Below are 27,423 nucleotides of genomic sequence, written 5' to 3' on the forward strand. Positions count from 1 at the left end.
AGAAAACAGAAGTATTTGTTATTACACACTTTTTCCGGTGCAAAGTTCTCATCGAGTACATAATTTGTTCAACATTGTCTAAACTAAATTCGATATCAATGTTCAATCCTTTGTTTTTTTACTATGTAGCCCAATATTAACGCCATATATCAAAATAAGTTATTGTTTTTTAACAATCGGATATAAAAATAATATGCATATGTGAAAACATAAATGCTAAAAGTTGCAACAGTTGATTTTACGAAAAGCAAAAACGTGAAATTTTAAAGTTTGTTTCAATGAAAACTATTACTTATAAGTAAAAGAAAATTGGTTTGTTTTTTGCCGTTTTTTTCCTTTGCATTCGTTATCTTTGCATGAGCTTCTTGATCATTTATTTAACTTGGACAAATCGTTAAGGTCAAGTTCGTGAATTTCACCATAGCTTCATTGATAAATAATTTACAAACATTATCTAATGACTAAAGAATATCAAGCGGCTGAAAATGTTTAAATATTAAATATTGTGAGAAAAACCTTCAACGTGTAACAAATTTGTATCAAAATGCAAACCCATGTAAAAAAACATTACAGCAGCGGATTGTAATTGATATAAAGTAAATACAAATATTATGATATTGGTTATATACGTTGCAATTATAAATAATCAAATTAAGTTTTCAAGCTGATGAAAAAATGTATAACCAAAATAATACAAAACAAGATATTTTCAGTTTTCTTATACAACCATGATTGTATAAAACAATTATCTTTTATGAAAGATTTTGTGAAAGTGGACTTAATTAATTACTTATCTCGGGTTATTAAAACACGATTTCGTAATAATTACGCCTACTGAGGCTGTACTGCATTTTAATTAACCTTTCATATCTCGGTTTATATCTTTTTAAGAACAATATTTAAGGAAACCTATTAGAAACTCGATTTCATGGTTAAGCATGATTTGTTCTTTTGTAGAACTAATGATTTTTATCAAGTTCTTTTTTTATACTAAATACTTCCGACAAAATTGACCAAAATTCAGAAATACAGGTCTTCAAACTGCAAACTGCAAAGAATGACATTTACCATTTCAGAGTGATGTTGATGACGTTAATTAGCTTTAAAATCAACGAAAAAATAAGTTTCCTAGAAAAGCATTAGCAGGATTTCATATGGCTTCAAATAAGACCATGTCAGACTTGAATCATGTCGACTATTTTACGCAAGCAGGTTCACGTTTGGATTTTATTTTAAAGTCAGAAAAAAAACCAACGGTTATGCTTACGTCTTATTAAACATAATAGTCTCTCAATTTTAATGGATCACTTAGTAAATCCCAAATTTATCTAATACCAAGCAAACTAAACGGTAAAGTAATAAGTTCCTACCTTTTCGACGAATCCAGGCGCCACCTGTCTTTGCTTAAGATTGGTTTCTCCATCCAGATGTCCTGTATCAATGTAACATATACCGTTAGGATCACTGGATCGTAAAAGAAGGATATCAGCAGGAACTACTTCATTATTCGAAAGGTGGATCAAATCACCGACACGCACTTCCTTCCAAAGGACTTTTTTATACCGATCTATCTCACTGAAACAAAAGAAAATATCGATAAACATTCCAATAAACTAATAGAAAGAAAGTAAAACATATAAATATGTATTTCCAGAAATCTGAATCCAGTTTTAATTGCTTCAGGTCCTAATTTGATTCCTTAACTCATGAAATTTTGTACATACATTATAAGGAGTAACTAAAATGACATATGGGTGCTTTTCATCTAAAAAAAAAACATACTTTTCCAGAGGGATAGAAAAAATTAGTTTTATGTGGTCGTCGATGATCTTTGACATGTATTTAGGACATCAACGCGAGCAATTCCGCACATACACATATTTAGGAAAGAATGAGTTCCACTCCATATTTATCAGTAGCATACTTAGTTAAAATCAAAAGCAAATTATTAGTTGAAAAAATTTTGGGTGCATAATCTCAATTACTTATTTATTAATTTTATTAATAACGTAATTTAAGTAAATTACAAACGCGGCATTAATTTGTAATTTAATGACGAGACAAAGAACATTATCAATAGATAATTAATAATGATATTAATGATAATTTATAAAAAGGTCAATGTCTTTCGTCATGCACTTATGTAAAATCAATACATGTAACATGGGTGCTTCCTTATTTAATTTGTTGTCAGAAGTCAGAGCCATGTAAATAATAATAGAAAAACTTTTTAAAAGGTCAAATGGAACTTATAATGTAAATATAAAATTAAGAATAACGTATTGTTATCAAATAATTAATTGGAAACATTAGACTTTGTCAAAAAAAATCCTTTGCAATTTTCAAAACAGACACTGATACCACTGTTAACGTGTTAATGATTTATTTATCGGAAAAACCCACCGTCGCTTTTATTTTAATAATGAAAATATGACATAATCTTGTTAAAATTCTATTTATTTAAAGTTCTCAGTAGTTTTACGTTTTGTGTAGGTGCATGTATAATTAAGCAGGTATCACTGTCATATTTTACTCGAGCACGTTTCGATTTTACGTTTGTTCGACAACGGTTGGTTGTGAATCGTATATCCTACTTTGGGAAAATCCTTGACCTATGAAAGAAAATCCATTCGAAAAATCCTTGACCAGAAACAACGACCTGCATGAAAAGTCATGCACAGTGTGCAGGTGTAGTGCTTTAATACACTGATGTCATCACTGTGTAAACATTCGTTCCCCAACCCACACATGTCACTAATAATAATTCTTGTTTCTGTAGGCCAATAAAAACAATACGAGCTGTACAGGATGTAGATGTCTCAAGAAATTGGACATTTTGGAATACGGCAAGCAAATCACCTAACGGTAAAGACAAGCGAAAATCCAACAATCACATGAGTGCCTTTTGGATCGATCTACTAATAAAAAAGGTCAAAGGTAATGGTTAAAGAACTGTAAATGATTTCACAGGATGACACGGCAGGACAATAAAATAGAACGCAAGACGCTACTCCAAAAAACAAAAAGGACATATGATCGAAACACTCTAAATTATTACTTTTATAATAATCAAAGAAATGAAATATGAAGTGTGAAAAAACCTGTAATTATTAATGGAGAGAACCAACAGGATTATTACGTACGTTGGCATTTTTAGGTCAAATAGTATCAATATTTTCTTAATGGCTAAAAACATTCCTTTATTCAAATTATTCGACACACTTATACAGGATTATTTATAAGCAGTCATAATAAGTATGTCAACAGCAGACCCTACAAATAAATTGTTGCAGATTCTTATTTCCCATCCGATTCATCAACAAATTTTGAACATTTGGGTTTTTCAAATATTATTTATTTATTCGTGTATTTTGTCCCCTTCAAAGTTTTGCTGTTTTTTCCAATCCTCGAAGTACTTCAAAAGATCATTTTTTGTGAACTTGTTCAGCTCCTCCTTCAATGCCGTCATTATCTCCTCAATTGTAGAGTAGCGTCGTCCTTCCACGGGCCTCTTCAGTTTCGGGAACAAGAAAAAGTCACAGGGGGCTTCGTGCAAATTGCGCATATCTTGCAGGTAAAAATCCCTTATTAACCGTTCTACCCTGCGACAAGAACTCAAGAAGCACCACGCCCCTGCAATCGAAGAAAACTGTAAGCAAAACTTGGGGCGCTTTTTTCGGTCTTGGCTCGTGCAGCAGCTTTCATTGGGATGATTGAGCTTTGGTTTCCACGTCATAAACATAAAGCCATGATATTCGTCACCAGCTACGACCCTCTGGAGTAAATTTGGGTCGTCGCGGACAGAATCCAACAGCTCCTTAGCAATGTTAATGCGATGCTGGTCGAACTTGAGCAATTTTGGTATGAATTTCGCAGCGACCCGTCTCATGCCCAAATCATTGATAAAAATCGAATGGCAGGAGTCAATCGATATGCTTAGGTCCTCAACAACTTCTTTAACGGTGATTCGACGATTGGCCAATACTATTTTGTTCACTTCATCAATGTTTTCTTCTGCTATTGACCTGCTAGGGTATCCGACACGCTCTTCCTTGTACACATCCTCTCGGCCCTCTGAGGACGTTTTGTACCACCGATAAACGTTGTTTCGGTCCAAGGTATCTTCACCATATGCCACAGTCATTTGTTTTTCACACAAAATTTGATACAGATTCTTTGATCCATTTTTTGGAATAGACAAAAATCGAAGACAATAAGCCAAAACAGGTGCAAGCAAAGCAGCTGTGAGAGACATGTGTACCGACATAACGCCATTAAAAAATCAAAAATCGGATTTACATAACCCGCGAAAATTCAAAATTCGCGATACTTTTTAAATAGACCTCGTACATACAATCCATAATCGTTTTTTAACCATTACATAAGGACAACATATTTTGGTTAATTCCGACCCCACCATAACAGTAATATTATTTATTACATTACTTTTCCCGTAAAAATTATAAATAATGAGTACAAACAAACAGTCAACTAAATCACCATAGATTTTATTACCATTGTAACAAGATCAATCTTTTTCTATATACAACTTGAATTTCAAGGTTTACCACAAGGATATTTCTTCTTGCAAATAAAACATTTGGCATTATATGTGTATGTACAGTTTGTATACTATATTAGCATAAATTTCTACCTTCCATAAACCTTCAACGTTTCCTTTGCATATAGTTCTAAATGTAACTAATTGTAAGGCCACGAAATAGAAAAACAAAAAGGACGAAAATGAAAATAAAACTTTTTCGTTACCATTATTGATAGTCATATACCAATTAATCCCTTCTTGTGTGTTAATTAGTAGACATAACATTAACTAGCAAACTGTGTTTATTACACTTATAAGGGTACAATTACGTGATCGGTCGGTTTATTTAACAGCAAATTTTTACATAAAAATGTGCACATTACTAGCAATTTCGTTATTTATTATTCCATTTCGCTAAAGCCGTCTAATAACAAGTCTACGAAGTGCTTCGTTATACGGTTAATAAATAAAAAATAGGCAACCTACCCAGTTGTTCATCAATAATACAAACTTGCGTGATTCAATGATTACAATCGCATTATACGTTATTAGATTGTCGATAAGAAAACTGGCGTAAAAAGTATGCAGGCATTGAATTAGGCAGGCATATCATAAGTATACCTGTCAATAGCGAATGATTAATTTCTTTATCGAGGGAAATCAGGAAGCTAATTCTCTTTTTATTACTAGGTAATTCAACTAGAAGAAAAGACAAGGAAATTCTACAAAACGTAGTACACGTTCCGACCAGATTTATTAATTATACATACATTAAATAGAGTGAAATTGAATTGAAAAGGGATTCTGATTAGGGAACGTCTTGAAATTGAAAAATATTGTGCAAGTCTTCAAGACACTATCGTCTCTATAATTTTCTAACATAGTTGAAGAGCTAAACTGTATGTAACATTATTATTTTTAGGGTAAAAGCAATATATTAATTGATAATATTTTTCGTCAACTTATTACAGTAGTTGTTGACGCATGGTACGCTAACTTATCCTTGTGCTTAACTCTTTTTAGTACGATTTTTTTACTAAAAGGTCATTTAAATGTATGGATGATGTAAACGAAAATGTATTCAAACAAACGTAATAAGGAACACTACCAAGTATAATATAGCACAAATATCACGTCAGCAATATAGAAATCGTATAAAAATCTATCGACACAAAGCAAAAAAAGGAAGGAGTGCAAAAGTGACCAATTTTAACCCAGTGAGTCCCATAGAATTCAAAAATATCAGTTCAAATTTAAAATCGTTTTATGTCAAAGGAATATAGCTTTTTATTATGAAATCTTAAAACCCGTATGAAAGGCTAAAGTTATTTTAAGATTTAACGTTTAAGATCAAGAACATTTCCAATTAGCAATGAAGTTTCTCTCTCTAGCTCTTTCTATAGCTAGAGTCAAAAACATATATTCCCATTTAGTGTAAATGACCATAAGGTATCTTAAAGTACCTTAAAGGTCAAGATCATATCCAAGGTCACCAATTGATTGCCCCTTCGAAAACATCTAAGTAAAACTTTTTTCGAAATAATGAAATTCAATCAAGATATTTTATGTCCTTAAGGTAATAGACAAACCCTGTATTCTATGTTCCTTTGACGTAATATTGTTTAAAGTAGCATTAATGAATTCTGTGGAATGATAACTCAACTTGCCGAAATTGGCCACTTTTGCACTTACCCATTTAAGATAAACGTGTGCAAGAAAGATGCCTGTCCATATACATACTATTTTATTGAGCTTTTATTGATGAAAGTTATAAAACTATTGCATCCATGCTGAAAGAACCTTGACACTTACTTTACACATTTTTTTAATTATATTGTATATTCACGACTGCCTTCGTCTGCATATCGCAATACTAATCGCATAAGCAAGCATTTAGTTTTGAAACTGATGTATTAAGCAAAAGTTTTATTACACAATACTACTTGTCGAGCCCATTCAGAAATTAACAAGTAGCCGTAAGCCGTTGCTTTTGCGTTAACAAAGAAAACCCCTAGATACACATTTTTTGAGGCCTTGACTAATAACAGCCAAATAAATATTCAAATATTCGATGCAATTAATTTAAGTATACCTATACAACAATCTTCATTAAAAATCCTTTTTAGAATAACAGAAACATGATACAAATCAATTAAAAAATGAACTGTAAAATATTTGCATTAAAGATAATTTGTATGTAATAACGGTGAAGTCAGTGACTTACACGTGTAAAACAAATTATCACGATGTTATTAAGTTATCTCTACAAGTACATAAAGGATCTTCCAAAAATCTCACGTTGTTTCAAATACATTATCTTCCTTTGTATGATTTTTGAACAGTTTAAAACAACACATAATATAAATATTTTAATTTATTATCATGCATATATATTATATTGACTTAACAAGTCCTTTTACGATTAGTGAAGCGTTTAAAATACTAAAGGAAAGTCACGTCAAATCCTAGAAACATTTAAGGAATTAATGGCCAAAAGTTCAAACAAATAATCGTTCCTTTTATTTATTATTAATACCGACCTAAAAAATACATTAGAATTAATTTGCGTTCTTTTGTAGAAATTTATAAGGTTTATTCAGTTTTCCTTCAATTGATATCCTTTTACAGATTTTAACTTAAGATTCAAGGTTCTACGTACCTGTACCTATCATTTTCTTAGTACTAAAAGTACGATCTTACTTTATACATACATATGTATAAAGAGTGGAGCTATAATATTATATTGCATATAAAAAAAGCGTAATTTTTAATAAATTTGAGAAATAATCTCAACCAGTTTCCCTATTTATAGATAAGATTATTTATTTATACAATATGTTTTACAGTGAATGTATTAAAAATTGGATTGGCTCTCATCAGTCCTTAAATCTCATTTAAAATTTAAATTTCTAATAGATGACCCCACAATCTCATTTTTGCGAACTAAAAAACAAAACAATCTGCACATTACCTTATATTATGTCATAGTTTTGATAAGATTATTATGAGAAAAAGGTAAAATTTAATGTCACAATTCCTTCAATATATGCATTGGTCATAAAACACGTCCGTATTTTATGAGACCCAGGAATTCGCTGCAAATGTTCCGGGTTTTAGAGAGCAGGTTGTACGATTACCCAACAATAAAAGAAAGAGTTGGTACAGTTCCTTGACCTTAACGTGGATAACTGTTTAACAACGAGTCAGAAAAGAAAGAGCAGCAATTTTCCATATGTTGTTGATTCAAGTAATTTTTACAATTATTTATTATGCAACTAATTTAATGGGAAGTAGTCAAAAGCCATTTATTTAATCAAACACGTACAGTAGGTAAATGTCATTTTAACAAAAATAATCGTCTAAACTTTAACCATACTAGAATAATTGTATTATTTAACAAGATTCTAGACACTTAACATTGTGTGCGAAGAACTAACACCGACGTTTCGCCTCTATTTGGGAAGCTTCATCATGGTAAAGAACCCACCTTGTTAAAATCTCCCAAATAATTGCGAAACGTCAGTATTGATTCCTAATACAAACANTAAAGCAGAGGATAGCGCAGGGTCGTGTCGCCTTTAATAAAAAGAAGTCACTTCTATGCCCGCGAACGGTTAATTTAGAAATTCGAAAAAGATTGTTAATGTTGTTAATGGTGTATGTTTGGAGCGCGACGTTCTAGGGGTGCCAAACATGAACAGTAGGCGCGGGGGAAAAGAAAAGGTTAGAAGCCTTAGAAATGTGGTGTTATAGGCAAATGATGAGGATAACGTAGGTAGAATAGGTTAGAAATGAAGAGATATTACAAGGAATATGAGAACAGAGGACTCTATGGAAGTCCATAAAAAATAGGCGAGATAGGTTGGTAGGACATCTTGTCAGGCATGAAGGTCTAGTCAGAGAAATATTAGAGGCAGAAGAAGGAGTTGGAAGGGGTAGAGGTAGACCTAGGTTAGATTACTGTTCGTAAATAGTTAAGGATGTGGGTTGTTCTAGTTTTAGGGAAATGCGAACTTTAGCTCAGGATAGGAAAGAGTGGAGGTACGTGTCCAACCAGTCTTAGGACTGACCACCTTATGATGATGATGAAGGTGTAGGTACTTGCCTTCAAGATTTCGATACGATTTCTGAATCGCTCTATATAAATATATGTGAAAATCGTAGCGAATTCTAGCGTGCGTCAAAAAAAAGATTGTCACTTAAGATATGTGTATTTCACTGTAAATAAGAGTCCACACTATGCATGTTTGCACTATATCGTACGTACAAAATAAATACCTAGGTACTTGCATGTACAGTACATCTACCATTTCATTGAAATAAATTAGTACGCGTGGAAGTATTTGGGTTAATGTGTTAGACGCATAATGGCGAATAATAATACAGAATGACCAATTGATTCCATAATCACATGTACTGTTAGTTACTTTAGATATCCTGTTATTGAACATATGTGAAGTAAGTAATTGAGATAATGCAGCAACAGCCCAATTTTATTACTCAACATTTTCTCGGTCACAATTAAGCAAGGCAATTATAAAAACACGCAAAACGATTACACATTTTTAATTAAGAATAACAATTAACACTCATTAGAAATTCCCATGGACAAGCAAACTGTCTATAACGATACCTACTTACTAAAGAATATTTGATAACAGAAATGTAAAGCTTTTTTTACGCATACATAACAGTATAAAAAAATAATAAACATAAAAATGTATTGTGGGGCCTTTTTATCGATAAATGTAGTATTAATAATAATAATAATTTACATTCCAGGTAAATAAAATCTTCACCTTATAAGGAAATTTGTAAAACATTTTAAAACAAACTCATACATTCATTTAATATTTATGATACTATTGCACGAACCGATGGCCCCTATCCCGAAAATACGAAATTACCATTATTTCAGGGACAAAAGTGAAACATTCCTTCCCAGATAAAGAAATTGCATTTATTCGTTAGAAAAAACATATTGTTAAATAAACCATTCAATGTAAAGTGTTGTCGATATTCAGTCCCTAATTCAGTCATAGGGTCATAGTTAGAATGTGATAGCAGCCCACAGGCAGAATCATTGCATTACAGTAAAGAGGAACGCCGTGGTTAAAATAGTGTTACTTACCAACCCCGGATATGTTACTTACCTTGCTTGCATCTGATTTAATACTTACAATTAAATTATTTTCTTTAAAAACTAAAAAGGTCGCCCCTCAAAAAAGAATACGGCGGAAGTTACATAGCAAAAAAAGACTAACCTGTTGTATATCCGGCAAGTGGAGTTGTTGACCCTCTTATCACTGGTGTACCTCCTACGATCCTCAAACAAGTCTTTCACAGCCGAAACTCCAAGCACAAAAAGTACCGGAACCATCGCGATCTCTTTACCGAACGCGTTTATTGCCGGAAACCAATTCAACAAAACAATAAAAATGAAATACAAATTCGCCACCCGGTGGAACTGTTCGAGCAAATTCCGGGGTAGAAACGATAACAACGTATACTTGGTGGTCCTCACTTTATTGTTGGGACGCTTTCCATTCGGATGTTCCTTACGCGGAGTCTTAGGAGGCACTATATGATTAGGCACCACGATTCGAAACCGTTCTTCCTCATTTCGCGGATACTTTCGCAACAGAAAACACATAAGTCTCCTCCACAGAGGCGGTGGAGCACTTCTTCTAAGAAATCTCACGTTGTTTCAAATACATTATCTTCCTTTGTATGATTTTTGAACAGTTTAGAAATTCACATAATATAAATATTTTAATTTATTATCATGCATATATATTATATTGACTTAACAAGTCCTTTTACGATTAGTGAAGCGTTTAAAATACTAAAGGAAAGTCACGTCAAATCCTAGAAACATTTAAGGAATTAATGGCCAAAAGTTCAAACAAATAATCGTTCCTTTTATTTNTCTGGAGTGAAGGTATATGTTGAACACTGTTGAGGGTTGACGGCAGGAATCGAGGGTGAATTCGGTTGAGGAACTGTATCTGTTACATTCGATGGACCGGGACCCGTGAAGGACATTTTTTAACATCTGGAACAATAGCAGAGGTGCTTTTTGCAAATGGTGTTCGCGAACTTTAACGTTTAGATTAAAGCGAACAAAGTTTTTAATGCGTTCATGTAGAAAAATCTTAAGTAATTAAATTCTATTATTAACATTCAAAACCTTTCTACTTATAGACTGGCATACGTCGAATACTTATCAGACGTTCATTTGTAAAGTTCTTAGACCCTTCAGTTCCTATAAATAACCAAAATGTTCTGCTGATTTATAAGCTTTGAAAATAATCTTTACTAATTGTTACTTTAAAGAAAAGAAGTTACATTTAGATGTAAATTAAGAACAAAGGATTCAAACATAAAAAGATAAATGCAATACATGAGGACCCCTTTTTTGAATTCGGTTGAAAAAATGTCCAGGAATGTAAGTACTTCGAATTTGATTTTTTAGTATTTAAACTAGACGTGTTTTTCTTATATAGTACGATCATTATCTTATATGTATATTTACATGCTAAACGATGCCTATCAACTCATCGTCATTTAGAAACCATTATGAATACTTAATTGCAGATTTCAACTGCCCATTAGAGAAGTCCTATATTGTAAAAGAAGAATGATCATGGTGAAAGAGAAGCCCGCCTGTGTTAACATTTAGTTTAATTTTCAAACCTATTAAGTAAGATAGTATATTAAAGTCAGTTTACTCTTATAATATGTATGTGATGATACCTTAAAATGCCTAATTATACATGCATATTGAAGAGAAACCAAATTAGGTATTTTTGTTTTAATTTTATAAAACTATCTTGGGGTAGCATTGATATGAGAAAGACATATGCATTTCTAGCGTAAGTGATTTTAAATAGCATTTTTAAAAAGATATTTTAAAAATTACGAAAATAGATCCTTTTTTCCGAAACTACTGAAAATTTTTAATTCTTTTGGACTGCCTTAAGAAAAGAAGTTTTTCAAACGTTGACTAATGAAGTTTACAGTACAAATTAACGTTCCGGGGACTGATTAAACTTGTTCGCTATAACCGAAGGTAATAAGGTAATTATCCTACTCAAAGTCAATAACGGATAATACATACTTCCCTGGCGCTTTTTACTATGCTCAAGAGTTCGTTTTATACATATTATTTTCGTCGTAATATCCGATATCGTTATAAGCAGTAGGTACCACGTTTAAAAAGTAATATTTCCAACCAGAACTTTGAATTTCGTTGGATGTTAATAATATAGTCGAAAGAAAACGTTAGTCTAATAAAAATTAAACACCTTATCAGGCAAGAAGGGCTTAGTTAGATACATACTAGAAGCAGAAACAAGAATTAGAGGCAGTAGAAGCAGATTTCTAGATCAGAGCTCAAGACAGGAAGAAGGGAAGTCTTCTGATTGAAAACCATAAGATAAGATGATAATGAACCACCATATCGTTAAAAACAACTAACGAGTCCTACCATATTTTGATTTTAACTAATCGTAAAAGATTTAACAACATTTTGAATTGTATACTAGCAATGCACAAAAACATTATTTGCAGTTCATCGAAAGTTTCGTACGTTCGAAAACGGAAGTTTTTAATGACGCACAGGAAAACTTTAAAACGTGCTGATTAACTTCTGAAGTCGCGGAATTTCAAGAGCTTGCTGAAAACACAAGCACAATATCACACGCTATGCTGCACAGCATGATACGGAAACAAAGTAAAAAAAAATTCAACCCACGCGGTTTTGCAGTTGAAACGATTTCAGATCACGTTATGAGAAATAAAACATTCGAGGATATCACGTTACAAACTGCAATCATATTCACTTTTGCAACAAAAGCAAAATAAAAAAAAAAGAAAGGTAAGGTATCTACAAAACAACCTGGTAACTCGTACTTAATAAAAACACAAAAGAAATAAAAACCAGAAGGGGAGAAGGGTCTTGGGACTCATGATCATTTCCAAAAATACTGCTCATCTTTCTCTACGATTTTTCGTTAATCAAAGAGAAATTTTGGAAGCTTTCATACAAGGATAAGAATAAATATAGTAAAAATAAGTGTAGTTTGTCCATACGTGCCGCTAAAGCTCCCCGCAGCCTCATGAGGGTTATATTTATATTGTAAGATAGCATTCCATCCCCCGAATATAAGGGTTAAAGGACTATCGCCACAAAGGACTACGCAAAAGGAGTCAATAAAGGCATTAATTACGACAATGTTTTGGAATTTCCTAGAACTAATTTTTTCTAGGCGAAGCAAGGGTAATCCGGCTTTTTAAAAAATAAATACTTGAGAATATCTTTTTTATATTAAATTTAGGATTTTGAATAATGAAAGTTACTGCAGCCAAGAGAATGTTGTTTATCTAATATCTCGAATACTTTTTATACCAAAGTTGTATATTGTTATAGTCTAACCAAAAGTACCTACCAAAAAATTTTGCGTAAAAAGTTTTTGGATATTCTAAACGCCTTGGTCTTTTGTAAGTAGTTGTTCCTGATAAAAACAATTTTAACGATAAACTAAACTTGCGATAGCTCAAACTTTTATCTATTTACTTTGAAAAAAATTTGTTTTCTACATGCATAATGTATGTTATCTACAGCAAAAAATATCTTTTGCAGTAAAAGTTATTACACCTACTGATACGTATTCAAAAGTAGGTACCTATGTAGGTAGTTCCATTTAATTACTTTAACTGTACTTTACCATGTATACCTACATAGTATAGATAGAATATAGGAACACATTTTAAAAGAAATGACCCCTTTCTAGAACTATTTTTATCATAAATGTAACCATACATATATATTATGCAAACAGGGATGAGTGAAAATAAACTTTACGAAAAATAGATCATATGGCCTGAATATTTATCCCTAAATTGCAACAAATAATACGGATATGGATTAGGACGATAATTCTACATATGCATTAATTAATTTAGAGATGCGTGAATTATAATAGTTAAATATGATACTCAACCTATGTCTTATGTAGTTAGGTACCTATCTAATTTAGACAAAAGGTAAAACTAAGAAATACCTTTTTCTTTAGTCCCTCTTCATTTGCAAGAACATAATCCAAAGTGTAATTATATTTAAAAGATGAAATTTTCACTTAAAAGTCTATTAAAATTTAATGTTTCGCTTCACTTTTATAAAGGATCGCCAGCGACAGTACCGTCTATGTAATTTTCTCGAAGCACACACAAATTCACACTAGCATATCACTAAACACTATTTCTTCGCAGACGACAGACGATATCATACAAACATTACCACTACGAAATTGTAGAAGTTGCTCTCTCCCTGACCAACCAGAACCCATTTTAATCTCCCTCCAGCTGTAAACAGTCATGTAACCTTTACAGCAAACTTCAAAATACAGCTTAGCCAACTGTTCTACAAAATTCGTTCCATCAATTATAAAAAATGATAAAGTTTAAATAATTAAACATTTGGTTTTCAATAACACTTGCCTTATTTTGAATAGGCAATCTGTTTTTAAATGTATCCTCGAATATTAATGATCTCAAAAGCTTTTTAATTTTTATAAAATTTAATTTGTAATGTTGGTTGTATAAATTTCATTGACGTCGGCGTTTTCTGTCAATCTTCGCCATCCCACCGAAAGAGTTGTTCTTAATCTTCCTAATAATAATTAATAACTCATTCTGAGTGGTATTTGTTCTTGTTTAGTGTATAGTTAATTGATTAACGTCACCATGGATGAAGAATATGATGCTATTGTGTTAGGCACAGGATTAAAAGAGTGTATTTTAAGTGGTATGCTATCAGTTTCAGGCAAAAAAGTATTACATGTTGATCGCAACAAATATTACGGCGGGGAGTCGGCTTCCATCTGTCCGCTAGAAGAACTTTTTTCAAAATTTGGTGCTCCACCACCGGATGAGTCTTACGGAAGGGGCCGCGATTGGAACGTTGACCTAATCCCCAAATTCTTAATGGCCAACGGACTTTTAGTAAAACTGCTTATTCATACAGGCGTCACACGTTATCTTGAATTCAAATCTGTAGAGGGAAGCTACGTTTATAAGGGAGGAAAAATATCAAAGGTAGTTTTTATAATTTGCATTGGTTAAAATTTTGTTTGTAATTATCAATTTTCTGCAAGGTTCCGGTTGATCAAAAAGAAGCACTGGCATCTGACTTGATGGGAATGTTTGAAAAACGACGTTTTAGAAATTTCTTGATCTATGTTCAAGATTTTTCGGACGCTGATCCAAAAACATGGAAAGATTTTGACCCTAACACACAAAATATGCAAGCACTTTATGACAAATTTGGTTTGGAGAAAAGTACTCAAGACTTCACTGGTCATGCTTTAGCACTTTACAGGAATGATGATTATCTAAATGACCCTGCTGTAAATACCATTAAAAGGATCAAACTTTATTCTGACTCTCTTGCACGCTATGGAAAATCTCCTTACTTGTATCCAATGTATGGCTTAGGAGAATTACCACAAGGTAAACCTTAAAATGAATTATTCCCAATCACAAACAGTAATTGTATGTTTAATTTCACTTTAGTATGTCTAGCGGTCTTTTTTATAATGTTTCTTTTCATAAATGTCTGTTTATAATTAGCAACAGACTATGCTGATGAATTCTGTATTAATTGGAGCATGACAAAGCCAGTAAACGAATTGAAGCTTTTTATTTTCCTTATAGCAACAGCAGCTACTGGTGCAAAGAATTATGTTTGCTTTCATCACATTATCTTTATAACTTTTATCTCTTAATTATTATTATTAAAAGATTTTCTCGAAAGCCAATTAATGGATTTTCTGAATAGTAGTAGCTTGTTATTACCTGTTTATCATAAAAAGTTATCCTATGACCCTTGAAATCTAATTTGCTATGTTTTATTAAGGTTTTGCTAGATTGTCAGCGATCTATGGGGGTACATACATGTTAGATAAGCCGATTGATGAAATAGTAATAGGTGAAGGGGGTAAGGTAGCGGGAGTTCGTTCAGGAACCGAAGTGGCGAAATGTAAACAGGTTTATTGTGATCCCAGTTACGTGCCAGATAGGGTACGTAAAAGTGGCCAGGTGATCAGGTGCATTTGCCTCCTGGATCATCCCATAGCCAACACCAAAGATGCCCTTTCCACCCAAATAATCATTCCTCAAAAACAAGTGGGTCGTAATTCAGATATTTATGTATCTCTTGTAAGTTACACCCACCAAGTGGCAGCCAAAGGGTGGTTTATAGCCATGGTCTCAACCACTGTAGAAACCGAGAATCCTGAAAACGAAATCAAACCAGGATTGGATTTGTTGGGCTCCATAAGACAAAAATTCGTCTCCATTTCCGATTATTACGTACCTACTGATAATGGACTCGACTCTCAAATATTCATATCTGAATCGTTCGATGCAACAACGCATTTTGAAACGACCTGTTTAGACGTATTGGACATATTCAAAAGAGGTACCGGCGAAGAATTCGACTTTTCGAAAATCAAGCACGAACTAGGCGACGAAGAATAATCGATCGATCTACTGACGGTGCTAATTTGTTCTTAGTTATTATTATCATCGTGATTTTATCATAATACATGCAAATTATTACAACATACTAGATTATGATTACTATTGATTATTATACGATATAAATGAAAAAATTATATGAAACGAAAGATGTGCGTAATCTGCTGTCGTAGTAATTTATGAGTAAATGGCATTTTCCAAATGTATGTTTATACAATACATCCATATAACTCTTTCAGATATAATGCAATCCTGTAGTTTGTTGGGATTTATGTTTAATATAAATAATTACAATTAAATATAAACGTTGCGCCACCGAATTTAATTTAGTAAAATTTTCTTAAGGTGCTGTGTTATAAGTGGACTTTTTTTTTATTTTATTACCGATATTCTTTATTTTTTTGCACCATATAAGCCCCACTACTATTACCATAAGTACATAAAATAAATCGAGCTTAAAGGTTTGCCCTTGGCGTTGTACGCTACAGGGCTTTGCATTTATCCAAATTGAAAAAGAAACGAAATTAATGAAAAACCAAAGTTTGAATATTTCCGATAATAGTTTTAAAGTTGATTTACCACTCAATAAACCTCAAAAATAGATTTAATTACATGTAAGCTTTATTTGTTTTTTTTTGAGATGTTAAAAATAGTCTGCTTGCAGGTTGTTATAATATTGTAATATTAATGATTAATAAGGAGAAATAGAACAAGTAAATTGTAGCAACTAATCGTTAAATAGTAAATTTTCAGATACGAATTGATAATAAGAAAAGAATTGTATGTATTGCGAATGTATTTTTAGTTATCCAAAAGTCTTTTTTTATTATTAATATCTATTTTAAAGAATGAGGGAGGTACCGATGTATTTGTCTTTTTTTATATACGAATAAATGAACAAATAAGAGGAAAAACCTATAATTGTATGTCACTGGCTTTGCATTCCAAGCTAAGATAGAAATAAGAACACAAAAATGTCTATAGTTAAATGCTTATCTGCATGGTGATCTTAATATCGTCTAGAGGACTTTTTCTTGTGATTTTTAGTTAGTTTTACTTATTTTTTTTTTCTTATGAAGGGCGTCTATATGCACATGTCTCTCCTCGGTGATGGTATTAAGGTTTTACCGATATTTAAAACAATTGTCGTGAATCTGGGATAAAAATAAAAGCTTCGTAAATATATTGGTTATTTTTTATTTTAATGCCTTCTTCCAAAATAAAGAATAGGACATTTTTCTATTTGTTTAATAAAAATGTATATTGCTTATAAACAAAATACATCGGGTTCCAGCAGAATATATTTCTTGTACTCTTGGGGTAAATACTTATAAAATATAGAAATTCCAAGTATACTGAAAATCTGAAGTTTTCAGTTCTTTTTGTTATGCTTTCATGCAGACGCTTTTTGCCCTACAACCTTTGTATATTAATCACAACCAAATATCAAACCCTCTTCAAACAACGCCGGCCGTGAACGCTAGGCTTACCCTATTTTTCAACCATTTCCAATTGAAAAACAATATAAATTATTATCATTACATCCAAATAAAATTCTATTATCATACATAATCGGTGAGCAAAATATTTCATCATTCATTTTAATTTCTTGTAATACTTTTTGTTCAAAGAAATCTATCAGAAAAACTACTCCACCGTTCGTAACAGCAAATATATAAGTGTTTTCTTCATATTTGAATATACAGGGTGTCGAAGATATTTCACAATTCAGACATATTTTGAATGATAGAGAGCAACTCTTATTATCATCAGCTACAAGAACACTATAAACGTTTTTATCTTTACAACCAAACAAAAAATAATTCTCAAAAGTTGTTATAGAAGAATAGATTTGATTTTGGGCCTTATAAGTCCATACCTTAAAAAATTAAAAGCAGTTAATCCGAAAGTTAAGTCAGTATAAAATTTATTTGTACCAAATCTCCTGTTGTACATTTGGTACAATGAACGACTCCTTCAACTTCAGGCCATAAAATACAATCATCATGACCCAATTTTTCAAAACTGCAGGGTGAACCCATTACAGGGGAATTTACTGAATACTTCCACAACATTTTGCCATCACTTTCACTCAAGCAGAAGCAAATTTTATTCGAAGACGCCAAATAAACTGTTTTTAGTTTAACATTATATACCGGATTTACTGATATTGAAAAACCAACATTATGTTTCCATATTAAATTCCCACCCTAATTATTGTAAAAAAGAATTAAACAAAACTTTTTTGATAAATCGCTTATAAAAAAAATCTTAAACACTACAAAAAATTTAGAAAGACTTACATCTGTAGAAATGCAGTATGCATATCCATCATATGATCCAAATACAATTGCTTTCCTTCCAAGACAAAAACATGGTCTACTTTTTATGATGCCATTGGTTCTAAAGCTCCAAATCTTCTGACAATTTGTGATATCTACACAATACATACTGCCATTCAAACATCCCACGTAAGCTTTTCCGAAATCTCCTACACAAATACCTCCCTGGACTGGCTCAGGAAAAATCATTTCCGACATCATTTGACCTGTATCGAAGTTTATGACGGCAAAAACTTGATAAAAACTGACACACAAAACTAGATATTGATTTCTAAAAACAAAAATAATTAACGGGATTTGTTCTAACAAATAAGGTGACTAATACCATTTTTGGCACCGGTAGAAGCAAAGTATTTTACATTTTTTGATAAAATATAATTCCTTAGTTAACTAGTTCTATGATATACATACAGGCAGATTAACATCGACTACTTAGCGAATTAAAAAAAAATGGTTTGTTACTTTACACTGAATTTAATTAACTTACTTGTATTTAATAACCATGGGTGAAGTGTTTATGCAACCCTTTAAATCGTAGTACCATTTTAACTTCAATTCTACATTTCCATTCTTTTTTAAGACTTTAAAACGATTATTTTCACCGGATGTACTTTCAGTTGCACTTAATTTACGTTTATATAAACGAGAAAAATTGTTTTCAACATAATTAAATGACTGATAAAAAGATGAATTAAGAATAAGCTTGTGCAATTCTTCCGAGATCTTTATATGAAGCATATTTTCTAATTCGTTCAGAAATTGTATAAAAATGAACGATGTGCCTCCCAATTCAAAAAAGTTAAGATCCTTATACGTTTTCAAAGTTTCTATATCTAAACCCAAACTTTTTGCGAATAGCTTTTTGAATGTTTGGCTAATATTACAATTAATTAACTGATTATTATTTTGAATAGACAAATAGTTATTTANTAAAGATACACGATATACCTTCTAGTGTCTTAGAAAAACGCCTTCACTCTCAACATTCTACATATAACGTTAAATTAAAAATTTCCAAATTAATACTATATAAAAACGTAGGTGTAACACATTAATTGTCATGAATTGTAATTGCCCTCTTTTAATGAAGGCAAATTTGTAATTTCACTGCTACTTTTTAAATAGCCCTAATTATTATTTAAGAAAATTTCGTTTTAAAAAATGGTACCTACTTCTTTCACGATTGTGTGTAAAAACTAACTGAAAAGGCATGAAGTTTCAATATTTTTATCTATTCTGCTGGCTATTAACGTAGAAAACATTTTTGTCACTTTATTCTCTTGCTAACTGCAGTATTTTAAAGTATGATTTTTTTTGCACCGTAACACATAATCAAAATAGGAAACAAAAACAACGGTACCGACCCATTGCATAGATATTTCTAATTTTGTAAACGTTGTTGGTACAATTATGTATTCAGGTTATATAAACACGAATTTGATTTTTATAAAACAAGTTTTAAACATTTATTGCATTTATCAAATACCTACGTCTTTTGTTCGTCGTAATTAATTCAGCCACTGTCATTAAAATAACTTAATAGTCTACATTGTTCGAATAAATGTAGTTGTTATAAAAAGTTTTTATTTATTTTTAATTGCCACACTGCGTTATTGAAACAGTTACCACCTTTTTACTTATTTTGTATTTAATAAAATGGTAATTGGTTATGCACGCCATTGGAAAACAATTGTTTTCCTGCCTAATGAAATCTAATTATATCTACAAAGCATACAAAGATAAACTAACATGATTTTTGTTTCAGAAAAAAAAATGAGTTCTGTTACCGAAAACAACAACACTTTCTTTCTTCAAAAGAAATTCACTCCGGACGTTTCCGACAGGGAATTATACCTTCATGCGAACAACTATCCCTCCCTGGTATCGATAGAAAATTTGAGTAATAACAATAACAATAATAATAACAATAACAACAACCAAACGGACACAGACAAAAACATCAATGATGTTTGGACAAAGGATAATTTTATGAAAAAGAAAGCACAATGTGGATTGAAAGAATCCTCCGCTAAGAACGCTAACATTATAAAAACCTGGGCATCGAAAGAATCGGAACAAAAAGAGGAAGACGTGCAAGATGAAATGGCAAACGATGAGGTTGCAGAAGATGATAAGAAGGAATCGTCACCAAGACCGCCTACACCTGAAAAAGAATCGACTTCTCCATCCCATCACGCCAGAAGACCCATGAATGCATTTCTGATATTTTGTAAAAAGCATCGACCCATAGTACGTCTGAAATTTCCAAATTTGGAAAACAGAGGCATCACGAGAATATTGGGAGAATGGTGGGCAATGTTAGACACTACTGACAAAAGCGCTTATACCAGTTTAGCCAAAGAAGTAAGTTCTTTCCTTTTCAAAGAAAACCTCATCACTGTATCGTTTTTGTTTCAGTACAAGGATGCATTTTTCTCTGCGAATCCCGACTTCAAATGGTACAAGTTACCCGCACCACCCCTGCGTACCCTCACAACCCGGCCTACAACCACTTTACCATCAAAAATGTCACCGGTTTCCAGCCCACCACAGAACAGTATATCTAACGCCGAATTCACTCCTGGAAAACTGGCTGACGAATCCCAGCTAGGCAGTCTCACTTCTTTGTTGAGCCCCAACAGTACCATGAAGTCGGATACCACATACATGGACGTGGATAAATCAAAATCAGTAGCTCAATCGACTACCTCCCTCCAAACAAACAATTGTACATCTTCAACGAAGAAAACAGATGCTTCAACTTTTAATACACCAGAGAATAGCATAAAGGTGAGTACCAGTGTGCCTCCCAAGAAGAGAATCAGCGAAAATTTCAGCAATTTCGACAATAAAAACGTCGTCCGTGATATTTTCAACACCAAATCGTCCACAAATTATCAAGAAGAGGACGATGGTAACGTTACCAAACAGGATCTGGTCGATAAGGTCGTGGACAGTATATTTTCCGCTAACAAAGACGATGAAATAATGAAATCCAACGATTCAAAAGAACCCAGAAAGTCCATTCGATCTTGCAAGGGCAGAAGATACGCCGAATTTATGGTAGAAGGAAAACTGTTTGGAAACAAGCACTCCAAGAAAGGTGCAATGCAAGACAAATATAAGTACGAGACACCCAGATCTCCAATTCTTCATGTAAAATCTTCTTCCAAGCAAAATTTGATTGCTCCATACTTGGAAGACACCATCAAGCGTTTGGCCGAACGTACAAATAAGAACGTTTATAGCAAACTAGAAAACACTAAAGACGAAAAGATGGACGAAGATAGACCTAAAAGTTCTCAATCGGAAAACTCGGAAGAAGGAAATTCTTCAAGTCAAAATTATTTCGATTTGGACTTGAGGATTTCAGAACTTCCCAGTTTGAGTTACGATGCTTATGTGCAACGTAAAAGGGCCAATAAGAAGCGAAAACCGATAAGGCATAAAATTGAAGAGAACGATTCAAAGTCAAATTGTGTTGGAACTGTTCCCAAAAATGAAGAGAATTGTCTCGTTGGATCGAAGAAAAGGAAAAACAAGAATTCAATTACCAGACTTGAAAGTCCAAACGATCATGCTATTATAAGTCAGTTTACTAACGATTTATCTGGTCTAGCCACATTGGCTGAAATAGCAGCAAACACCGAAAAAATTAACTGAAAATATTTTTTACCTATTCAAAAAAGTCTAAAAGTATGTATACAAGATGGTTCATAGGACAACTGCAAAATTCTAGACATGAAAATGGAATGTTTTGATCAGACAAAGATATCTATGGGATTGAGGTTTATTACAAAAATTCAAAAACCATTACTAATTTAAATAGATTAGAATGAGCTTTTTCAATTAATAAAGGAATCCTCTAAAATTTTTTGGAATTACTGTTCTCTCAAAATCAACACCCAATATACATTTCTTTTATAATATTATTTTTATGTTTAGAATCGGCAGTTGCTCTATGTCCTAATCTGTATAGACCACCAAAAATATGTTTTTATTGGTTCCAAAATCAGGAATGGATTATGTATTTATTTACAGAAAATTTTTTAAGGAGATAAATAATCACGATGGGTTGTTAAGTTTTAAAATTTTACAAAGCAATATCATAAATTAGTAGAATAGATTCGCGTAAGCAAAAGAAACATAAAAAAGGAAAAGAAAACTACTTTTTATGGTCGTTAATTGATGAGGAAATTATATTTAAATAAAGATACACGATATACCTTCTAGTGTCTTAGAAAAACGCCTTCACTCTCAACATTCTACATATAACGTTAAATTAAAAATTTCCAAATTAATACTATATAAAAACGTAGGTGTAACACATTAATTGTCATGAATTGTAATTGCCCTTTTTTAATGAAGGCAAATTTGTAATTTCACTGCTACTTTTTAAATAGCCCTAATTATTATTTAAGAAAATTTCGTTTTAAAAAATGGTACCTACTTCTTTCACGATTGTGTGTAAAAACTAACTGAAAAGGCATGAAGTTTCAATATTTTTATCTATTCTGCTGGCTATTAACGTAGAAAACATTTTTGTCACTTTATTCTCTTGCTAACTGCAGTATTTTAAAGACTAATTATTCACATACATCACTTCCTTTATTACACGTTCCTTCGACAAATAATGATAACGATAGGCTCTAAGATGTTTTTTTAGTGTATGCAACTATTGTTTCCTCTGACATATTATGTGTGTTTGTAATATTAATTGTATGTATTTTTTTAATGTTTTTAACCATATGGAAACCATAAACCAAACATTTAACTAGTGCACATTTACGATACGAGTCATTGTTTATTTTATTTTAATTTTTTGTCTATTATTTGTAAATACCTAGTGTAATTTTTGTTGCTGTTTTTTGTTGAAATCTATATGTCTACATGATAGTTTTTATATGAATTGTTATCGTTTCATGGTTTCTCGTTTCCAACTTTTAATTACTGAGCAGATAATGTTAATGTGGATTCGAAACCAAGAAACCACGAATTGTTTTTACCTGTGCAAAATAATAATACAGGGTGGAGGCAAACTATTTTCAAAGAACAGTATATTTTATAGAATCGGCCCTTGCAGGGTTCTCACGCTCATATGTTTGTACCACACTTTAGATTATTAATTCCTTAATTAATTGTGTTTGGAAAAAATGTGAATAATTTACTGGAAAAGATATTTTCCATTTATTTTTCACATCTTTTCCGAAAACTAATTAACATAGGGACCTGATCTATTAGGAATTTTGGTATTTTATTAGTAGCTATTTGTCCTACTTCGTGGTTTACATACATTAATTTTAGTTATTTATATTTACAAACAAGTGCATCACCTGTAGAGTATAATGTTGATTTTGAACAGTAAACGTTGTTGTTTAGTTTTTAATTAATCGTTACATTAAATTTTTGATTATCTCATATCTCCACCCTGTAAACGAATTAAACTTCAAATTACCGACCAAAATCTTCAAATTGAGTCGCCTTATAAGTAGTTCTAAAGGTAAAATTAATCATAGAAATAATGTATATTCATCTGAAAGAAGATATTTTGCTTGTAAATTTTATATGAAATTTTAATGTTTTACTGCCTGTATTTTAACGTTCAATGAAAGTGACTACATACTTTGAAGTAAAGTACAAAGGCTATTATATATACATATATTATATTATACAAATTTGACCAATTTCATGAATTACAGTAATAATATAAATATTAAGGATAATTAAACGTTATTGTAGTCGCTTTCGATGACAAGTAAAATATTTCAAAAAAATATATTGAAAAGGACAGAGAAGTGATGTACCCGATTGTGATAGAATAAATTGGTAAGTATTTTTGTATTGTTGACAGATACGTAGAAAAGTTTACTGAGCGTTACTTGGTGGTGCCTTTTATTTATTGTTTTATCATATTTTTGTGTTTAGATATATGCATATATATAAAAATATTATCATGTACGTTTTATCAAAGTTTATATATTAAAGAATAAACATCTTTAATATGTACTTGTTTTTAATTTCTTAATTACCTAATGCAAAAAAAAATTCTAGAACTTACTATCTACTTTTATAAATAACAGAGGTTCCCAATGCCTGGTACACCCAGTGATTTTACTCAAAATATCCCAGTACTTCTATTAGTCATGTTGACAGTGCCAGGAACAATTTTTTCGATGGTTTTCAATTTCTTATTTGGAACCGTAATAGCGAAAACATGTAAATGTTTAGATATAATTAAACTACATAGAAAGGAAAATTCACTAAAATTAAAAGTTTTTCTACCTACATAAATTTAGAAGAGTAAAATGAAAGATCATTCTCAACCCCTCTAATGTCTACAGGAAATGAAAAAAAATTTTTTCAGAAAGAAAAGGAATATATTTAAGATTATTCAATGAATGAATACAGAAGACCTAGATACTAAGAAATTACTTATAAAACTCGTGCTCACTCTCGTCCTTTTTGATGTTATTTTTGTATCCTTTTTCAAAATCTTTTGGCAGCACAATATAACGATTTTCCCTTACAGCATGCATTCCAGCTTCTTGACAAATGGCATTAATATCAGCCCCAGAAATACGATCTGGTCTTGCTACATAATCTTCCAAATCAACCTACAGAAAATAAAATTTGCTTTAAATAATACAAAATAGGTATCAACAATTTCACCTCTTCAGAAAGGTTCATTTTTGAAGTAATTGTGCTGAAAATGAGACGTTTTTGTCTACGGTCTGGCAGAGGAAATTCTATTTTCCTGTCCAAACGACCAGGACGAAGTAAAGCAGGATCCAAAGTGTCTGCCCTATTGGTTGCCATAATAACCTAAAGGACAAGAAAAATTTAAAATAAAAACAAACACAAGGATTATTTACTTTCTACCTTAACATTAGTAGTTTGATCAAAACCATCCATTTGATTGAGAAGTTCCAAAAGGATTCTCTGGACCTCTCTATCAGCTCCAGTTTGAGCATCAAATCTTTTTGTGGCAATTGCATCAATTTCATCAATGAAAATGATAGCTGGTGCATTCTCTTTAGCAAGTCTGAAAACATCCCTCACCATTCGAGGTCCTTCACCCAGATATTTTTGAACAAATTCAGACCCAACAACTCGAATAAAAGCAGCTGAAAACAGAATAATATCAATATTAAATAATTTGATGTCAGATTTGTGTATTCACCAACCAATTTTTTATTGTCATTAGATAGCAAAATTAAGTTTCATTAATTTATAAAAAAAAAATAAGTACATACCAGTAGTATGATGTGCTACTGCTTTGGCCAACATTGTCTTGCCACATCCTGGAGGTCCATACATTAATACACCTCTTGGTGGATCAATTCCAATCTGTTTGTACAGTTCAAAATGTGTCAAAGGGAGCTCCACAGCTTCTCGTATTTCCTGCTTTTGCATGTCCATGCCACCAATATCACTGTATTGAACGTCAGGTTTTTCATCTGCTTGTAACATACTAATTGATGAATCTGCTTCAGGAGGAAGAACATCAACCAAGGCATTGCTATGTTTATGCAGGGCAACACTAGCAGATGGTTTCAAAAGTTCTCTGTCAATTGTTGAAAGGATTCGTACATAATAGTTAGAACCTGTAGTTGAACCAACAATGCCAGTATTTTGATCTACAGCTTCAAGAAACTGACCAATTACTAAGGGGACTGATTGGATCCTTTTCACTTCTTCTTGAGCATGGAGGTATTCTTTCTTCAAGTTTCTCTGTTCATCCTTGATGTACTCCTCTTGAACTTCCAAAAATTCTAACATCTGTTGTAATCTCTTATATTTAGTATACAAATCTTCAATGTCCATTTCCTGAAGATTCTGCTTTTGTTCTGTAGGATTTGCATCCTCCTGATAATTTAAAAACATCTTTGTACTAGTGTGGTAAGTGGGCCAATGGAATTTATTGTTAGAATAAAAACAAATGTAGATTGTTTTACGATAATCAATTGTTTAAAAACTTACCTTATCACTAATGATAGTTTCAGTTGTATCCATTGCTTTAGAATATTTTAATTTCTATAAATAATAAAACAATGACTCGTTAATTTCTCAGAAACTTAACCTATAAAATTTTATTCTATGAATCTCTGTAAATTAAAATAACATCTTTGCATTGGTTTCTGTAGTCACAGCAAAGCCCTTTTGCCGTTAGANATAAAATGTGATGTTATCTTATTAAGATAAGTATTTTTTTCAAAAAAACAATCCTATTCGAGGATTTACTTACTTTGATCTAGTTTCTGCAGCAGATTTGATTTTAGAAATAAAATATATATAGCAGACATAGTGTTTAAAAAGTAATCCATATTACAACGTATGTCAGTTTTGTTCTGTTTACTTGCAGGTATGTTATCTTGAAATCTCTTAAATATAACATACACACAATAAAATTGTGAATTTTATACCTGTATAAAATTACATAATTTTTTACAGTACCTATACATTATCAAATAAATTTACGATGCTTTTATTATCATTGTATGCTATATCTGTTAACTAATTTTAAAATTATTCTGAAAAACACAATGATTGTGCTTAAGATGAATGTAAATGTAGGTACATTCTTTATCAGATAACAGACGTAACTACATAATACCTATAAAATGAATGTAAAACACAATACTGTTCATTTTAAATTTTAATGCCAATTTAAATGTTTACATACTAACATTATTAAATAAAACTCGAATAAAAAGAATGGGCATCTAAATAAAGACGTACATAACGTAGTACATAAATAGGAAACAAAGTTATATATTTATTCACAAGGTTGAGAATAATTTATAGTGCAAATTGAAGATTGACGTGTGTACGTACTATTCAGTTAATACGGTTGGCACCTACTATGTATACGTAGCAGGTAATATTATATTGGCATAACAAAAAGGAAAATGTTTTTTTTGAAATGTGGAACAGTTTTTTCTTTTTATTTTTTAACTAAACGATAATTTTGCTAGTAATTAAAGTGATTGGTTTATT

At 31.7% G+C, this 27,423-nt stretch overlaps 5 protein-coding genes across 5 annotated transcripts; 2 read left to right on the plus strand and 3 right to left on the minus strand.

Annotated features, from left to right (window-relative positions):
• Positions 1–38: 38 nt before the first annotated feature.
• Positions 39–10,230, minus strand: LOC108743435 (probable phospholipid-transporting ATPase VD). The gene is made up of 2 exons (XM_018479001.2): positions 9,808–10,230; positions 39–1,575 (listed from the first exon to the last, which is right to left on the minus strand). The coding sequence occupies exons 1-2, from the start codon at positions 10,194–10,196 to the stop codon at positions 1,344–1,346; spliced, it is 621 nt and encodes a 206-aa protein (XP_018334503.1). The 5' UTR covers positions 10,197–10,230; the 3' UTR covers positions 39–1,343.
• A 3,956-nt stretch (positions 10,231–14,186) lies between these two features.
• On the plus strand, positions 14,187–17,267 carry LOC108743436 (rab GDP dissociation inhibitor alpha). Its single transcript, XM_018479002.2, has 3 exons — positions 14,187–14,641; positions 14,701–15,055; positions 15,462–17,267. The coding sequence occupies exons 1-3, from the start codon at positions 14,291–14,293 to the stop codon at positions 16,082–16,084; spliced, it is 1,329 nt and encodes a 442-aa protein (XP_018334504.1). The 5' UTR covers positions 14,187–14,290; the 3' UTR covers positions 16,085–17,267.
• On the minus strand, positions 17,145–19,309 carry LOC108743433 (beta-alanine-activating enzyme). The gene is made up of 5 exons (XM_025977982.1): positions 18,914–19,309; positions 18,388–18,697; positions 18,022–18,294; positions 17,575–17,963; positions 17,145–17,497 (listed from the first exon to the last, which is right to left on the minus strand). The coding sequence occupies exons 1-4, from the start codon at positions 19,162–19,164 to the stop codon at positions 17,583–17,585; spliced, it is 1,215 nt and encodes a 404-aa protein (XP_025833767.1). The 5' UTR covers positions 19,165–19,309; the 3' UTR covers positions 17,145–17,497; positions 17,575–17,582.
• An 861-nt stretch (positions 19,310–20,170) lies between these two features.
• Positions 20,171–24,404, plus strand: LOC112905469 (HMG box transcription factor BBX-like). Its single transcript, XM_025977981.1, has 2 exons — positions 20,171–20,790; positions 20,845–24,404. The coding sequence occupies exons 1-2, from the start codon at positions 20,176–20,178 to the stop codon at positions 22,087–22,089; spliced, it is 1,860 nt and encodes a 619-aa protein (XP_025833766.1). The 5' UTR covers positions 20,171–20,175; the 3' UTR covers positions 22,090–24,404.
• Positions 24,405–24,781: 377 nt separating this feature from the next.
• Positions 24,782–26,518, minus strand: LOC108743434 (26S proteasome regulatory subunit 6B). The gene is made up of 5 exons (XM_018479000.2): positions 26,407–26,518; positions 25,680–26,292; positions 25,306–25,550; positions 25,096–25,248; positions 24,782–25,040 (listed from the first exon to the last, which is right to left on the minus strand). Exons 1-5 carry the CDS (start codon positions 26,437–26,439, stop codon positions 24,855–24,857), a joined length of 1,230 nt encoding a protein of 409 aa, XP_018334502.1. The 5' UTR covers positions 26,440–26,518; the 3' UTR covers positions 24,782–24,854.
• Positions 26,519–27,423: the final 905 nt, after the last annotated feature.

Source organism: Agrilus planipennis, unplaced genomic scaffold (genome assembly GCF_000699045.2).
Source record: "Agrilus planipennis isolate EAB-ADULT unplaced genomic scaffold, Apla_2.0 scaffold483, whole genome shotgun sequence".
NCBI classification, from domain to species: Eukaryota; Metazoa; Arthropoda; class Insecta; order Coleoptera; family Buprestidae; genus Agrilus; species Agrilus planipennis.